We start from the raw sequence: 18,345 nt of genomic DNA on the forward strand, positions 1-18,345 counted from the left end.
GTTAGGGTTGTCCTTGATCCTTGAGGCTGAGGTCAAGGATGACATCATGGGTCAAGGATGGCACCCCAAGGATGACATGAAGGATGATGGAATGGCCCACATCCTCGGGCCCCTGTTGGGAACAGAGCACTGGCCAGTGGCACAAGCATCTCCCTCAGAATGGCAGTCTCTGTGCTCTCAGGAAACAGGCACCCAAAATGACATCCTCTTCAAATCACAATCTTAAAAAGCTCTGTCACTTATCATTGAGTTTCCAGTAATTAGCATTCAGAAAGGAGTAAATATAGCACGAACATAGGAAAAGGTTCTTAAATGTTGTTTTGATGTCTTTCAATCACTGAAAGCAGGTCTGATTCAGTTCACTAATCTGTTTTCCTTTCATCTTTTCACACATCATTAAGATTTCTGCTTCACCAAGTATAATTAATGCTCTTCATTTCTTAATGTGAGGTCACTGCCACCAGCTGCACAGAAATCATGTAACATAGAGTTTCACCTGCAGAACATATTTCTTCATGTGTCCAAAGTAAAACAGAAGCCGATCATAGAGAGTGGGGCTCCTGGATCGCAGGTGTAAGTGACTTAATTGGCTGGTGTTAAGCCCCAGACAACTGTGAGAAGTAAACAGGTGGAAGTTTGGCACGGAGCTGACTAGCCAGTCCAATCAAGCAGCTTTTCAGTTACCTGTCAAATTATTCTCATCATTTACAACAGTCTCCCTGAAGTGATCATTGCCTTGCTACAATACTGGTCTTTGTAGAAACTGATTTTTAAAATAGTTTATGTATCCATTCATCCACCATTATGGAGGGTCTGTTATAAGCAAGTCTGTCTGTGCCAAGCATGGTGAGAAACTGAAATAATCACACAGGTGTGTTTCTGCTCCCAGGAAGCTTAGATCAGGGGAACTGGCTGATTTCCATGTATAGCTCCACCCACACAGTTCTCCAATTGGTAAATTGTGGAGATCCTTGAAATGGGTCTTTAATGACATATGTTGGCAAAGACGAGGCTGACGATGCTGTTTATTGTTCCAGTGGGCTACTCTGAGAGCGAGAGGAAGCACTATCGATAATTACGCTGGGACAACAGCCCAGCATGGCGTCGCTCTAGGCAAGCTGAGATGTTTCCTAGTTATTGACCGCCTGGAGAATGCACCTCCGTCTTCTTCAGAATGTAACTGAAGTCTATCACAGATCCATTTCAGGAATCAGGTTTCCCTGTTACACCCCAATTAACTAAGCAAATGACTCAAAGTGAATGATGAAGGTGATTGCATCCTGTTAGGTACCATGTTCTTGAGTTATTCCCTTGTTTTTTACTCAAGGAGAACTTTGGGCATTGGCTCCTATCTATTAAAATAAGAGTTCGGATCAAACTGAAAGCTGCTAGTATGCACTTAAACACCATGTTGTTGTCTAGTTTAACATAACGTGAATTTAGTTTCTTCTGATTTTCAAAAATGAAATGTGTCGGCTCCTATGCAGATTTTCTTCTTGACGGGCTTCTAGTGCCTTTAAGAAAGTTTGGTCACAAGTTGCGGTTCCCAGAGGGGAAGTTTTCACGGAGGTTATGGGAATTCGATGAGGCCATAAAGCACAAGGACGATTCTTAGGAGGACAGAAAACGGGAGAGCGTTCAAGAGAGAAGAAAGGTCACAAGCCAAGATGCGGGGACAAAGCTTGGACGAGGTGACTGGGACAGGCAGAGGCTGCCAGGACGTGATGGGTATAAAATGAGATGAATTCAGGGTTGGGCTCGAGTGTGGATTAAACTGTCCAAGCTTCTGCTGTCATCCAGCCGGAGAAGGAAGAGTCATTTCGTGATAATGCGACTTAGGTGTGTGCCGTGTTTTCCTCTAAATTATTTCCAGTAGCTTGTGATCAGATGTCAGCTGTCACCTTGGCAGAAGGGTTCCCTTGCACCCAAAACAGCGTTTTTCTTTAGTGATGGTTTTATTTGATTAAAGAAAACACTTCAATGATATTCCTTCTGATTGGAACCCAGACCAATACCAACTGTTCCTTGGTTTCTTTTTTCCTTCCTTCCTTCCCTCCTTCCTTCCTCTCTTTCTTCCTTCTTCTCTTTCTTTCTCTCTTTCTCTCTCTCTCTTTCTCTCTCTCTCTTTCTCTCTCTCTTTCTCTCTTTCTTTCTTTCTTTTTTCCTTTCTTCCTTTCTTTCTTTCTTTCTTTTTCTTTCTTCCAGAATGCTGTTCAGACAGGAAGTTGTGCTAAATGGACCTGGTGGAGTGGAGGGCTGGTTTTATTAAAGGCACACATTCTTTAACCCAGTTTTTGATTCCTGCTAATTAAAAGTTTTCTCTAGGCATAGTTTTGTTACTAAGTTTTGCTTTAAGCATCTCTCTTTTTTATTTTTTACCTTCATTTGAATCTTTCTAACATGCTTCTTCATTAACTGAGGATTTTCAGGCCTGTGATGCTCTCCCCCTTTTTTCTCAAAGGACCAAAGACAAGCTTTGGTCTGAGGAGGTTCAAGCATAATCAGATTAAGCCTGCCTTGAGCAGATTCCCTGCACCAGCACCGCTGGAAAAGATTCTTTGAGGTGACAGACTAATGTTGTCACTGTTCAACATCAATACATGAAATTAAGAAACACATTTTACTCGCTTTTTAAAATGTCCCAATTGTGCGAATCATTATAAAATATACCTTATGCCCCGCAGGAGATGGTTTGAGCATTTCTGTGGTCAGTGCCATCTATTTTCAGAGCTAAGGAAGCCAGACGCTTCTGAAAGTGGACCATCAACTGCCCAAGGAGAGTCACCAGGACACGGGAAGCCCCCTGGCCCAGGCAGCAGGTGACCGGGTTCTGGTGGTTTCTCTTCTCCTGAGAGCTGGGTCTTCTCTGACGTCGAGCTGTCCTGATGACCAAGGTGTCCGACCCACGGCGCTTCCCTTAACCTTCAGTAAGAATGTTATTGCCATTTACAGATGCCAAAGCTGAGGCCCAGGCATGTTAAGTGACTTACTCAGAGTCCTCGCTGATCTTTTTTTTCTCCAAAATACAGTCTTGGTTTTCTGTTTCCTAATTTGTAAAATGTAACACTTGGAGATTGTTTTAAGCAGACTACCCTACCCCTAAACTTCAGAAATGTTAGCATTTCCTAACTGTCAAGTGGGTGTTTAAAATAGGTACCACTATGTATAGTTTACAAAAATGCGAGTTTTTCATGAGACAAACTATATCCAGGGAACTGTGGGACTTTGTGGAGAACATTTCCAGGGAGAACATGAAAACTAAATGGAAAGAGGTCGTACAGCCGCTCTGTGGCCCGATGGAACCCAGGACCCGGTTATTTTTACCGTTAAGTCCTGTGAGTGCCAAAGAGAGTCACAGCCGGCAACATGTAAATTACCCTCATTTGCAGCTTCTCCAGGTTGAAGGTCATGTGTGTTTGAGCTGGTATAACTCCACTGCCACCTAATTACCAATATAAATGTTCTTGAATTACAGAAACCAATATAAGCCTCTGGATAGAATGTTTTATTTGCAGAGCCCTAAGTGATGACCTCGAGCTTCCCACTTACCTCGTGAGGTAAGCTGAAGAGGTACAGGTTCTGTGTAATTGCAGATAATCTGTCTTCTGCCTTGAAACAGAAATGACGGTGTTTGGCAGCTTTCCCGCCACGGTTGGGGAGGACAGGCCATTGCTCTCTTGGTGGGGGATGTGGAGGCGGGGAAGTGCACCTTTGTGAAGAGGCATCCTGGGATGTAAAGATGAGAGTTGGGAAGATATAAAAACAAGAGAGGAAAAAAACAAGGGCAAAGCCATAGTGGGAGGGTAGAACTCAGTGGTAGAGTGTGTGCTTAGCATGCACGAGGTCCTGGGTTCAGTCCCCAGTACCTCCCCAGTACCTCCATTAAAAAAATAAATAAACAAACAAATAAATAAACCTAGTTACCTCCCTCCCCGAAAAAAACCTCAAAAATTCAAAAAAATTTAAAAAATTAAAAAAATTAAAAACTAAAAAAATAAATAAATAAAGGGCCAAGCAGTTGAGTGGCTACCTGTTCAAATAAAATATTCCGGGAGGAAAGAGTAGGCTGTGTCCCGCATATTAACTCACGTAGAGCTGTTAGCTAAAGCGGATTATGTCCAGGACACCATCCTTGGTCCAGTTCCCTTTGAAGGATGTGTTCGCTGATGTGCTCATTCCGGTGGTCGCAGGCTGCCCTCCTCACGACAAGCTCCTGCTGAGCAATCTGAGTTCACAGCGAGGTCCAGGTGGGCCTGCATGTGCAGAGCTCCGAGGCCCTCCTCTCCACCTGCCAGGTGAACCCGGTATCCCCTGGGCAGGTCAGGCGCGCGGGGCATTTACGTCGTCTGTTTCTGCGATTTGTTTCATAGCGCTATCCGATTTGTCAATTCCATCCAAAGGAATTGGAGCACCTACAATATGTCAGGAACTCTGAAGGTGACAGAAGAGAAAAAAGAGGGTGTAGTCTGTGTGGACGCAGCTTTCTGAACACAGAAGGGCACAGGTCTCAGAATCATACATCAGGACAGAAGCACAGCGTGCAATGAACTCCCGGCGTCCACGGCCAAGAATTTGCCAATTAGAATTTTTGCTACAGAAATTAAAAGTACCTTCTCCTAAAAACAACAGGCAGGCTTTATAGCATCTTGTTCACACGTCATGCTGTCTTCCTTGACTTTGCGGTGGTGTAGGCTGTCCTGCCTGCATCAGACTTTTTATGAGTAGTAGTGTGTCATTTCAGTGGGACGGCTTCAGTGCATTTTACGGACCACTTATCACCATCGTTATCATCTGGTGTTTATGGAATGCAGAAACTACAAGTCATACTTACATACTTTGTATCTTGTAAAATATGTGTGCGTGTTTTCACGTAAACAATGTTGAGGCCATTTTTTTTAACTTCTACAAGAAAATAGGAACTCCGATATAATAGTTTTGAACCTTAGTGTCTCAAAAGGAATATAAAAACAACTCTGTCCTTCTCCCAAGCTTGTGGAAACCTTACGTCCTTTGGCGATGGGTGAAGTGTGGAAGGCCACCTGAGTTTGCCCCCAAGTGTTCCCCAGTGTCCTAAAAACATGGACTTCGTTCAGTCAGAGGCAAAGGAAGCAATGTGTTTCAGGGAACCAGGTATAAATGCTCTGGTAGCCAAAGGGATTACCTCCTTTGGAGCTTGGAAATTAACAAAAGGATGTACCATGTTTAATTATAAACTTCAAACTTTCCATCAAAGTCAAATTGTGCTGACGTTAGTCAAACCTAATCTAGGCATGGACTCAAGAACCTGCTGACGGAGTGAAAAACACACGGAAACTTGTTAACAGGAAGTGTAGTTACCTACATCTCAGCAAATCAGGCCGGGGTGTCACGCAATCTGCTGAGCTCAGGCAGCCCAGAGCCAGGGACGAGCTCTCTCTTCGCTTCGCCGTTGCTATTTACAGCTGGAAGCCGCACATGGCTGCAATCTAAGTGCTGCACGTAGGAAGGGAGTTGCTGGCTTGATACCTTGTTTTCTGACCCCGTGAAGCAGGAGACGGCTACCTTCTTAATCATCGCCTGATAACGTTGTGTTAAAACGGGGCGGGGGGGTAGCACATGGCTGTTTTATACAGACAACAACCCCGGGAGGCTTTCTGCACTGTTTCCTTGCTTTATTTCTCGAGAGGCACGCTGGGGTGTAAAGCGTAGGACTGGAAGCTGTGAAAGATGGGTCCTTTCCTTTGTTCTCCCGCTGGATTTTTCAGCATCTATACAGGCACTGTTTCCAGATACAGCTGACTTCTCAGACACCCATTGCGTGCTGGGCACCTGCCTAGAAGTCACAAACAAAATCCTTCCACCCGTCAACCTGCTCTGTGGAAGCTGATTCCAACCTGACACGCATAGTTCTAAAAAAATTAAGCGAACACTGATATCAGGAATCCTGGCTGGTTACATCGGCGAGAGCTGAAATATAAAATAACCATTATTACTCAGCTCTCGGTGTGTAAATATGTCAAATGAGGGTACTGTGGTTTAAATTCAGGGTAGGTTTGGGGTTACAGCTGTTAGCGCTCTTCCTAGGGTGCATCTGTGCAGAACTGAACCAACGCTGACGCTCCGGGTCCCAGACCTGCTGCTCACCGGTTGTTACTTGGGACAAATTGCTTGAGGTGCCTTTTCGGTAAGGACCATAACCCCTGTGTCGTTATTGTGAAGATTAAGATGAGGAGGCATGTAAACGCCAGGAACCTATTAAATCTCCAGGTTTTAATGACTTCTGCTTCTTCCCCTACGTACCACCTTTTAGTTGCAAAGTATTTTACAGGTAATGTCACTGTAGAAAATGGACCAGATGTCAAAAGGGTTAATTGCCTGGTGGAATGCACAAACACTCAAAGACCCAGTTGTCACCTTTGTCGTAGAAATAGTAGATTTATTCCAGGTTCCCGAGGCTAGGAGAAGAGCCCTAAAAATGGTAGCAAAGCAATTTTAGTAAAAGAGAACAATGCAACCATTGGGTAGAGGACCCACCTCCAAGAGCCTCTAGGAGTAAAAATGCCTCTTACCGTGGAGGTGCTGTCTCCTCGGATCGCCACACAGAGAGGGCGCTTGGACTGAGGTGAGCTGCGCTGTGACTTCCTCTGCTCGGAGTTGTAGCCACTCCTGGTGTGAACCCCTAGCAGACGGCTTCCTCCTACACCCCGGGCTGTCAGCGGGACGTGAACGCTTCTCCTCCCAACCCCGAGAGCTCGGAGGCCGTGTGTTTAATCTGTGCCATGCGAGCAGGGAGACTCTGGAAAGGACAGGAGCGCACAGCACGTTTGGAGAATTGGCCGCCATCCTCATGAACAGAACTGGGGAGGATTTTGCAAGCCAGGCGACTAACCCTAGTCTTCCTCCTGAGGCTCTCAGCACAGCCGCATCCCTGAGGACGCGTCACCTACCTGGTGATGGAATAGGAAAGTCCCAGACCCAAGGGAAATCTCTTTTAAAACGCGGGGAGGAGTGTTGTTCTGGGGCTGTGGGGAAAAAGCAGCAACAAGACTGAAGGGGCTTAGTGTCTAGTTTGAATTCTCAGTTCTCAGTCTCCTTGGGGGTTTGGGAAACAGCATTTCCATATGTTTCAGGTGATTTAAGTTTGGAAGGGGAATAGTCTATAGGCAATGACTCCAAGATTCAGGGGGAAGAAAAAGAATGTAAATAATGAAAATTTCAGTATGACACAGAATGCAGCAATCAGCAAAGACAAGCCAGAGGAAGCCTTACCTTTTGGAATATTAGGGGCCCGTTACAGAACTAAAATGTCACCAAACATGGTAGCTGGGCTACCTCATTCCTTTTTAAAAATGTCTCTGACCTGGGCAGGAAGCAGAGAATCTGGTCCCCGTCTTATCAGAACAGTCACTGATCTTCTCGTCCTTGGAGCCCTTGTAGAGAAGGGACAGAACCTCTCGGCCAGGACCCCCTAAACTGTCGTTCCAAAAGCTGAGGCAGACACTTTGAATATTGTACTCACCGTGCACGCACACTTAGAGATCCCAGAGTGAGGAACAGCCATCGCGGCTGCGCTGGGATCTAGCTTTATGACAGACCGTTGACTTCTGGGCTGAATGTGCACATCGACGTAGGGCAAGTGTGGCTCAGCAGTGTTTTTAAGCTAGTAGCTAAATGCTGCTAGACTTTATTTTTTTCTCCCCAAGAAGGATTGCTGTGCAATCCTCAATTCCGGTGTAAACATATCCGTCTCCCCAGCTGCATCTGGGGGCATTAGGGGGACTGTTAGCAACGTCGAATAGTTTTTTTTGTGTTTTGTCTTGTTTTGCTTTAATCCTGCCAACAGTAAAACTTATAGGGTTTTACCAAGTGGCTTATTTGGAATTTGGAAGCTTGACTTCTGAAAAGAAATCTTTAGTTCCCAAACTAAATGCTATTTTATTTTATTAAAACACTGTTTTTAATTTAATTTTTTGGAGGGAGGTAATTCGTTTTATTTTACTTATTTATTTTACTGGAGGTGCTGGGGATGGAACTGAGGACCTCGTGCCTGCTAGGCATGTGCTCCACCGCTGAGCTGTGCCCTCCCCCAATAAATGCTATTTTAATAAATCTTTGCAATATGAAGGTTTCTATCTTCGCTGCTTGTAAGGTACCCTGCTGTTTTGTGGCAACAAGCTCATCGATTTTCGTCGTGTTCACTAAGGATCTGGCCAGTCTCAGTGTGGCAGGCTCGTCCTTTTCTGTCTGGATGAGCCAAGGCTCAAACGATTTTTTTTTTAACTGAAGTATAGTCGAGTTACAGCGCTGTGTTGGTTTCTGGTGCACAGCACAGTGATTCAGCTGTACAGACATATATTCCTTTTCATATTCTCTTTCATTCTGGGCTGTCACAAGGTGTTGAATAGAGTTCCCTGTGCTGTCCGGTAGGTCCTTGTTTATTCAGATGATCTTAAGAGAAGGCCGTGTGGCGGGGATTCCCACGAAAGCACTCCGTGCCTCTCTCATCTTCCACGAGGTGGACTTTAAACCAGAATTCTGATAATTTGATATAAATTGACAGCGACCACAGAAGTAGCTACTTCTGAGATTATTTAAGAGGAAGGACAGGGTAGAGACATTTATCAATGAAACGCTGGAAGCAAAGGTTTTTATTTCGACGTTTGCTTTTTAAAATAAGAGAGTAAATGGCACAATAGATTGTGTAGACACTTCTGTGACTTCGGGGACAAGCTGTCAGAGGCAGAGTGATTCATCGCCCGTGAGAGACTTGACGCCGCACTTCCTCCCCCAGGTGAGGGGAAGCTCACTGGGCTGCGGTCCGTAAAAGGCAGCCTCCAGCGTTGGGCCCGGGGCGCAGCTGGCAGCGCGGGGCAGAGCCCGGGACTCACGCTATCTGCTGCGGGGGCCCGGGAGGGCTGGCCCTGCTGCCACCGGCGAGGCCGGACACGGGAGCCCGCTCTGACTGACAACAGTCTGCAGGTTCTGCGGGGACGTCAGAAGGGACGGCGCACTTGGCCTTGGAGCTCTGCTCATTTTCTGCAGGTCTAGGGAGTAAGGGAAACAAGTTATCCAAAAGCTGGATTTACTGCAGTCTCTCAACTGCTGAAAATTAAACTCCATGTGCTGCAATTCAGGGGTTACTCGGGTATCTCATTATAGAGGCAATTTTCTTTTTCTTTTTTTTTCAGAGGCGGAATCTTTGCTGAATTACTGAGGGACATACTTGAATGTAGACTTGGACCAAATAGTTTTCTGATAAGTCGGCCATAAATCCTCGGTAAAATAACTTGGTGTTCTCAGTATATCTGTTGGCTTTTTGATCATTTTTATGGCTTTCCTTTTGCTGGTCAAATTATCCTCATATGCCCCTACAGCCCCTCCCTGACATGGATTAAGTCGACACAAACCAATAGACTTTCATTACTCTGGCAACTGGTTCTGATTTGGGGGCAATAAATACGATGACACAGACGAGATTGCCTTTGCCAGAGGACGTGCCATAAGCCACGAGGATGCTGGGGATTCGGTGTTCCTTTTCCTGCCTAATGTGAGAATGAATGCCTGGTAGCTTTTCACCAACTGAAGAAAGGTGGTAAGAAGGCAAAAATCCGAGCGAGAAAAGAGGCAAGATGCGGTGTTTAGGTCGAGAAGGGTGATGCCAAGAGATCGTGAGAAAGTCCGTGAACGCCCACTGCGTGTCTGGCGCTGGGCTCTGGCAGGAGGACGAGGGCCAAATATATGAGGAAACTGGCGTGTGATGCGATCCGTGAACGTCTTAGTGTCTCGCAGGGGAGATAAAGCCATCAGTGGAAATGAGATTTACTGGGCAATAAAAGTACAGAAGAGAGAGATCAGCAAGCTCTGCCGCAGCAGAGGAACAAACGCAGTGAAAGAAGCAAGAGCTGCAAATTGGGGATTCAGAGGAATTATGTTCACTGTAATCATCATTTTTTAAAATATTACTTTTCCAACTTCTGGTGGGGAAAATGAAAGTGAAAGAAAATCAGAAAATAAATAGTCCAGTGACCACGTGTTTACCCTTCATCCAGCTTCACCAATTTTTTAAAACATTTTTCTACCTTTGCACACCTCTGCATACATACTTTTTTTGCTCTGTCTTTAGAAAGTGGGTTGCAGACATTTTAACGCTTTACCACTAAGTATTTCAGCCAGTGTCTCCCAGGACTGGACTTCCTCCTGCAGCCACAGTACCGGGATGACATTCAGGAAACTGATCATCTCACAGACCATCCACGTTCAGATTCCTCTGTCCCAATATTGTCCTTTAGATTTTTTTTTTTTGATCCAGGATACAATCCACTGCATGTAGTTGTTAGTTGTCATGTTGATACCATTCTAGTATCAAGTCACTTTAGAATCATTTAACCTCAGAGGTTCCCCTTCTTTTTGACTTGTTTGCTGAATATTCTCTTGTTTTTAACATTATGTATAAAAGCCATTGACGTACTTATCAATCACCTTCTAACGTCTTTAGACTACGGCAAAGATGAGCAGTAAGGGAATTCCAGTCTTTCTGTGGCCTGCAAAGCCCAGGAGAGCCGAGGACTCTGGGCACACGAAGCTGAGACGCTTCTAATCGGGGCTGGATGTCTAATGAGGGGTGCGGGTCACGTGTACAGGAAAGACCCAGCAGAGGACACACGCGGGATCGCTTGTGCGAGGCTGGGCCCCGCTTCCCCAAGGGAGAGGAGGTGAACTTCCCGGAATGGGATCCTGGCGGGTCACCTGCCCAGGTTTCCTGGCAGGTTAGCGGCTGCGTCCCCTCCAGCTGTGACTCTGCGGAGCACGTGCCCCCGTGAACCTCCCAGGCCAGCAGGAAACACCCGGTCACGCTTCCTGGTCCCCCTACCGCTGGGTCACGTTCCTTCCTTCCGCCTCCGACCCCTTTCCTTCCCTCATTCCCCCAGCAGCTTTCTGTGAGAAAATCGCAGGATGTCATGAAGTCCACGTCTCTCCTGTTTTTCTTTCCTTCGCACTTGCCTCTAACAGAACAACCCTCTCCTGAGCCACGGTCATTGTGTCGCCGCGCAGCCCCAGGCACCACCACGCCACCGCAAACTCTTTAAAGATGACTGTTGGCCCTGCCTTGGGATTCCCGACGTCCAGGACCCGGTCCACTGGAGGCATCCAGCAAAAACGTCTTGAGTGGGTCGGTGACTGTCACCACTAGTGAACTTCTGGGCTGCGCAGGAGTCTTCCTACGACCGAAAAGAGCTGAGTGAGTGCATTGAACAGAGGGATGAGCATTACAAGAGGATGGGGCAGTAACACCTGATCGGCCGCTTCGTGCCAAGCCCTGCACTTTATCATGCTGGAATGTTGCAGGGGACACAGGTCCACACTCCGTACAGTCCCGAGGGGAGGGGAGAGCGTGTCCTCATGCCGTTATGAGCCACAGCAGAGGTGCAAGCGCACGGGACAGGTCGCGCCCGGCTGCCGGGTTCCAGCTCCTCTCAAACGCGTGCTGAGCCTGGGGCATCGCCATGCAGGATGCTGGCAGCGGAGTCCCGTGGGCTTCCCTGGGTGGCTGTGCAGAGAGCGGCTCGGCCTGGGCGTGCTCTGAAAGGGGAACGGACTGCAGAAACGGCGTGATGCAGCCTGGAGAGGCGGCGTTGGCAGGAGGGCAGGGCTCCTATTCCAGAAGGGCCGGTGGAGAGAGTCCCTTTGCTGGAGTGCAGGTCTGTGCTAGGTCCCAGCTTGTGATGACCTTGACAAACAAAGAGGGGCGATTCATAAAGAGTTTGGGCTTAAAACTTAGCATTTTAGGTCTGATATGATTCAGATGGTTATGGTTAGTGTCCATGGGCTTCCAAGCCAGGTTAGCAAGCTCATTTTTTTCCCTCTAGAGCTGGCTGGATGGGGTAGATTCTAGGGTAAGAAAGAGTGGCCAGAGGACAGTTAACGACTCACGTAAAAGACAGTTAGTGTCTTAACCAGGCTTGTGGCTGTGAGAATGAACGAGAGAGACAGCGTGCAGAAGGGCGGGGTCTTGGTTCTGAGCAGCTCCAAGTGCAAAGGGATGTGAAGGGCATCGATGGACAAACACCAGTGCGAGCCGCTCCCAGTGCCGGATGAGCGACACACTCCGAGTCTTTAGTTGGCGACCACCGGTTTCTGGAATGCAGAGAGAAAGAGCAGGGGAGAAAAAAAGGGGAGCACAACTGTCCCCCCAGGTTTTCCAAGATCAAAATGGGCTCAGTGAGAGGAGTGTCTAATAGATGGCCCCCTGCTGGTGCCAGGGCCCTGCCCAAGGCCCCCCTTTGGGCGTCTCAGTCCCCATCACCCCCCCTATTTCTGTAAAGTGGACAGTGTATTTACAGTTGAAAATCGGCTGCTGCAGGAGTATTCATGTTAAAAACAGAGCTCCGGCTCATGTCCAGGATCACTATGGAAACGGCTGTTTCTAGCAAGTCGCTGATAAGATACAGTTCAAGGACCCAGGTCTGTGTGGGAGGTTTTTACCCTCCGCCGGACTGAAGATCTGCTTGTTGCAGGAGGAATTCACAAGGTCAGCTCTGGCTCTCTCTCTCTCTCCTTTTTTTAACTTGAAGGATGAGAGTTAGCAATGTCCTCACTTTGCTTTAGATACACAGATAGAAGGTAAATATTAAAACCGGCCTTGTAGAAACACATCTTTCAAGTGTCTTTTCATTAATCACTAAAGCTCACAATAGTAAGTACATAATGCTTTTAACATGGCTACTTGTGTGACACGATGTGCGTGTTACACATAGACACACACACACACAGATAGTAACTCTGTGAGGTGATGGGCTCGTTAATTAACCTGATTGTGATCATCATTCACGGCGTCTACGTGTCTTAAATTAACAGTTCAGATAGCTGAAAGACATCTTCATGCTGTACAACCCGCACGTGCAATGTTGTCAATCGTATTTCAATAAACTGGAAAAAAAGGAAACAACAAAAAATACCCCAAACCCCTATTAAAAAAGCAAAAACAAAAAAGCACGTTCCAGCATAGTCTCAGGTAAGACGGTTCAAAACAAAAATACCGGAATACCGGCGCGCCCCTGGCCCTGGGTCACACACAAGCCACAGCCAGTCTGTCTCAGGACGACTCCTCTATGCAAAAAAAAAAAAAAATGAAGTGTCTATTTATTTTATTCTGCAGATAGAGAGTTCAAAGTCATCACAGCTTAACTGAATCATGTATAAAAATTACATTTAAACAAGATACTAACAAAACAACGCAGATTGCTACATAAGCTATTAAAGGCAATTTTACATGAAATTTTCATGAATTGGGAGGAAATGTTTTCAGGAGAAGGAGATTCAGAAGCACAGCCTTGGAACAGCCCTGGCCTTAAACTCACGCTGTTCTCAGGACGGCCGCAGTCGGCCCCTCTCTGTGCCTGAGTCACAGCCGCATGCACTATGAGATGCTCCGTCCTGGGCTGTGCATTTGAAGCCTGGCTGAGAATAGCAGCGCCCAAGAGGGCCTTCAGCCATGGGGATTCAGAACCAAAGGGCCCTCCAGAGGCGACTGCAAAGCCCGACTCACCCCGCTGGAGGGCGGGCCCTGTTGGATGGAGTCAGGCGAGCCGTGGCATCAAACATCTCAGCCGAAGCTTGGAGTCGCCATATTCGGTTTGTAGGTTGGCTCCCGCCGGCATGTCACCAGGCATCGGGGGGGGGGGGTGGGGGGACGGTTCTGGTTCATCCTTCAGGCGCCAGCAGCATCAGGGAAGTGGCACATGGCATCTTCACGGCGGCGGCTCTATGACTCGCGGGCGGAGCGCTTACCCTGGGACATTCTCTCTGGCCTTTGCATCCACTGTGTCTGCTGCCTCCCATCCTGGGAAGCAGATGCTGGGATCCCGCTGTACAGGTGATGAACCTGAGTCTCTGGAGAGAAAAGATCCTGTTGTTGTCACCCAGGGGGCATGTGCAGAGCCACGGGTCAAACCCAGGACCCTGGGGGACAGGCTGAGCCTCCCCTGCTCACACACGGCTGGGGCGGCAGAGGGGGCGGCATCTCAGGCCTGGAGCTGGGTCTTCCATGGTCCCCGCGGTGCTGAGAGTAGTGACACCTCCAGAGACAAGAGCCCAGGCTCTCCAGGTCCCCAGACACATGAAGGAAATTGGCCCTGTTTCTGCCAGGTCTGCAGTTCCTTTAAAACAATTTTTTTATTGAAGTATAGTCAGTTTGTCATGTGTTAATTTCTGGTGCACAGTGTAGTGATTCAGCTGTGTATATGTGTATATATATATATATATATTCCTTTTCATATTCTTTTTCATTATAGGCTATTATAAGATATTGAATATACTTCCCTGTGCTATATAGTAGGTCCTTGCTGTTTATCTATTTTATGTACAGTAGTGTGTATCTGCTAATCTCAAACTCCCAATTTATCCCTCCTAATGCCCCCTTTCCGCCCTGGTATCCTTCTGTATCTGTGAGGCTGTCTATTTTGTAAATAAGTTTATTGGTATCATTTTTTTAGGTTCCACATGTAAGTGATATTATATGGTAGTTGTCTTTTTCTGTCTGACTTCATTTAGTGTGATAATTTCTAGGTCCATCCATGTTGCATTGGCATTATTTCATTCTTTTTTATGGCTGAGTAGTATCCTATTGTACTTATATACCACAACTTCTTTATCCAGTCATCTGTTGATGGACACTTAGGTTGCTTCCATGCCTTTGCTACTGTAAATAGTGCTGCTGTGAACACTGGGGTGCATGGATCTTTTCAAATTAGAGTTTCCCCTGGATACATACCCAGGAGTGGGGTTCTAATGAGAACTCAGCAACCTTCACGCACGATGTCCCCTCCATCTCCAGCACCAGGGGAGCAGATGAGAGGGCCTCAGAGGGATTAGCGCCCCCTGGGGAGTCATTCTCAGGCCGAATGAGAAGAGCCCAGAAAAGTTCAGACAACACGCAAACCAAGTGCCTTCTCTCTTCTCCATGTGTGTGGATGCTCACACCTCACTCATCCAGGAGAACAGCCTGTGCTCTGGAAGATGACCCAGTTCACTGGGCAGATCAAGATGACGTCAGCATCTAGGAACAAGAGGGTTCCAAGATCTAAGGTCCCTAGCTGACACCGGGGGGTTGGATTCCATCTGCCCTCTGAGTCCCAGACCCTTGTGCTTTCAAGGTCAGGTCTACAGCCCCACTCATCTTCCCAGCTCAAAGCTGTTGTTCTGATGAAGGATGTCAGTACCACACAGGATGCCTGGAATACTCGCCTGCTGGTTGCGATAACCAATTATTCTAGAAAAGGTATTGGATTCTAGAAAGCGTTATAAACTTTTCTCCAGTAACTGGAAAAGCTGTTGTGACCCAGAACTTTTCATGGAAATGTGAAAATGGAGCGCGGGGAGTGGTTATTTCTTCTACCTGATAGCACCGCCCACCTGAATGTCATCACACCTGACACCAGGCACCTGGTGCTAGCTTTCCCCAACCCAAACTCATCCTGCACAGACCTGTGTCTGTGTGTGCGTCCTATCCACACGGTCACCTCCATGGTGACCATTCTCATCTTTCCTCTGTGCCGAGTGGTGCTACCTCGCAAGTCTCTCTCAACCACCTTCCCCTTCAAGTCTCACTCTCTTGGTAAAGTTAGACCCAGGTCACCGCATCATGACTTCAAATAAGGTCAGCGCCTGTTTTCTCTGCCTCCAGCCCCACCTTCAGTCTCGCCCACCCGCCACCCTGTCACCAGAGCCAAGGCAATAAACCACAGACCCGACCATACCACGCTCTGGCTTAACCCCTTCAGGGGCTCCCACCAACCACAGGACCAAGTCTGAATTTTCCTGTGTCTTTCAAATTTCTGGTTGAGATTCATTTACTTTATAGTCCCACCTCTTATCAACTTTTAAAAATCCTTTCCCAATTCACACACACATTCAAGGAGAATACTCTAAGTCACACTGGATTTCTTACCATTTCCCAAAATTCTAAGGACTTTCGTGTACTCTTGCTCTTTTTATTTCAGATTGTTTCATCCAAGGAGAATTTCCCGCTTGAAATATTTGAATGCCCATTTATCCTTCAAAGAATAATCACATGCCTCGTTCCAATATGAGTCCCGCTACAGCCCAACACAGTTCATCCATGGCGCCGTCATAACGCGCATTTATAGCGTGGTGTGATTATTTGTGTACGTGTGTGTCCTCGATTTTCCCATCCCCACAACCTGAGATCCAGGTTTCAAACTTTGGATTATCTTTCTATTTCCTAGCTCGTTTAAATGTTTATAGGAGCTGGTCAGTAAATATTGTTGAATGAATGAAGAAACTAATGAACCACACTTGTTCAAGGCTTATAATGAGCACAGCCAGGACAAAATTATGCAGAGATACAGTGTGATAGGATTATATTAATTACATGATGGTTTAGACCATAGCACAGTCAACAACAAAAACCCACCAAGGCGAACCAAGGTATTTAAAATTCCACAGGATGGCAAGCAAGCAAAGATGCCACTGGTGTGGTTAGGTCGTGGGGGATGGGTCATTGAGACATCTGAACAAGAAAGTAAACTAATTTCCTTCTGATTTTTCTTACCCTGACAGAGATGTTTCTTTGAAAATCTGTTAAAAAGTCAAAAAGCAACTGCTTCCCGTCTTTAATATTTCTGTGCAACTAAATCAAATATTTCTGAGCAACTAAACCAGTTTCATGTTCCCCATGGCTAAAACATGCTTGGCCAGCACATTGGAATCCACGTTAAACCCACCCCTGTGTCTAAGGCCCACGACCCAGCCCTCCTCATGGGGATCTACCCGCAGTTTTCTGTTTCTAGAGGTTTGGCTCAACCTCGAGCTCATGTGCTTTTACAACCATTTAATTGTCACAATGAATCCAAATCAAAGGGATGGGCGTGGAAACCGGCACACGGTGGCCCACCCTGCGTGCCAGCATGTCCCCCACGAGACCCAACTCATTTGATCTGCTTCCTTTCCCAAGACAGGCTGTAAAATAGCCATCCTTTCAATGCAAAATCAGAACTTCCGGCAGGGAGGCAGGAGATGGTGAACAGCGTGTTCCCTATAGACACAGAACTGTTTTACCAGTATCCGTGTGGGTTCTCCCTTTGGTCTGGAGGTCACACGAATGATCTCAGTCACCGAGACCGAGACACAGGGGAAACAGAGTGGATGTTTCCTGCCTCACTGTCTGACCCCAGACCTCAGACGCTAGGTACGTGGTCACGTTCACATGAGCTAGGGAACAGGAACACTGCCCTTCCTTTCACACCTGGCCGTTCTGCAGCATTGAGGGTCACCTGTGCTCTGCTTGGCCTTCACCCTGGGGTAGCTCCTCGTCCTGGACGGTCCCCTTTGCTCTGTGACTCACATCACAATTGTCTCCGTCCTTGCAGCTGGCAGATGACTTGCTCGCGGACGTTTTCGCCGCCGTCGGTTCCGTGACGCTGGCCTTGGTGGTGGTCCTCTCTCTGGCGGTGGTTGCTTCCATCATCGCCTCCAACAAACGGGCAACCCAGGGGTCCTACAGCCCGAGCCGTCAGGAAAAGGACGGCTCTCGAGTGGAGATGTGGAGCGTGCTGGCTCCCCCTGCGACGGAGAGGCTGATTTAGAGGCATCCTGTCTCTGGAGGAGGAGATCTGCACCCATGAACGGGATGATGGCACCCACGGGTTTTTCTGAAACACCTGGAGACATCCATGTACGACTGGGACCACTGAATCTGCAGGAAGCGCTCCTCTGACCACCACAAACATGTGCATCGTGGTTCAACTGGTCACCCTGTTTTATCGTGTTATATTAGCCAATCACAGAACAGTGTTTTTTTGTGCCAGGAATTTCAGCCTCCTAATTAGCAAGAACACCTCCCGGGGGACAGCGTCTTCTGCAGAAAGCTCCAGTGCCTGTCAGTTAGACTCTTCACACTTTGTAACCTGGGGACACGTTTTTAGTTTGCCCATTAGCTGGCTACTGAGATTTTTTTTTTTTTAACACAGAGACAACAGGGGAAAATAGGCACACTTCTCACTCTTCCTATAATGTAGCAAAAAGTTGCGGTTACTACCTAGGAAACGATGTACCCACCGTCCCTCAGTCACGGATTCCAGAGAGACATGGGCGTGGCCTGTGGTTAAAGGGCGAGCCAGCGTCCACAAATAAAAGTTGGAACGTGGTGGTTCTCCTCTGTGAGTATTTTGTGCATTTTGTGACACTACATGTGACAAAAATAACCTCTAGGAGCATGTGAAGAACCTTTTAACTAACTCACCTCGAGCGTTATTTATAAAGTCATGGCTCTGTGTAAGGTATTGCTTATGGTCAAAACAGTTCCCTGGACAGAAAACAAGATAAATGAAAACTCAGATTCTCAAATCT

At 47.1% G+C, this 18,345-nt stretch overlaps 1 protein-coding gene across 5 annotated transcripts in view; it reads left to right on the forward strand.

The window, feature by feature from the left end:
* CRB1 (crumbs cell polarity complex component 1) overlaps positions 1 to 18,142 on the forward strand; it is a 131,765-nt gene extending 113,623 nt beyond the window's left edge. For 2 of the 5 annotated variants that reach the window (XM_072948757.1, XM_072948759.1), the window contains one exon: positions 17,367 to 18,142. In XM_072948757.1, coding sequence (XP_072804858.1) covers positions 17,367 to 17,582 — 216 coding nt within the window. In that variant the 3' untranslated portion in view covers positions 17,583 to 18,142. Of the gene's footprint in view, positions 1 to 2,728; positions 3,210 to 9,167; positions 10,968 to 10,989; positions 12,701 to 17,366 lie in introns of those variants that run through there. The other 3 variants (XM_072948758.1, XM_072948761.1, XM_072948762.1) reach the window with 3 other exon arrangements.
* Positions 18,143 to 18,345: the final 203 nt, after the last annotated feature.

The sequence above is a fragment of the Vicugna pacos genome, chromosome 23, assembly GCF_048564905.1.
Source record: "Vicugna pacos chromosome 23, VicPac4, whole genome shotgun sequence".
Taxonomy (NCBI): domain Eukaryota; kingdom Metazoa; phylum Chordata; class Mammalia; order Artiodactyla; family Camelidae; genus Vicugna; species Vicugna pacos.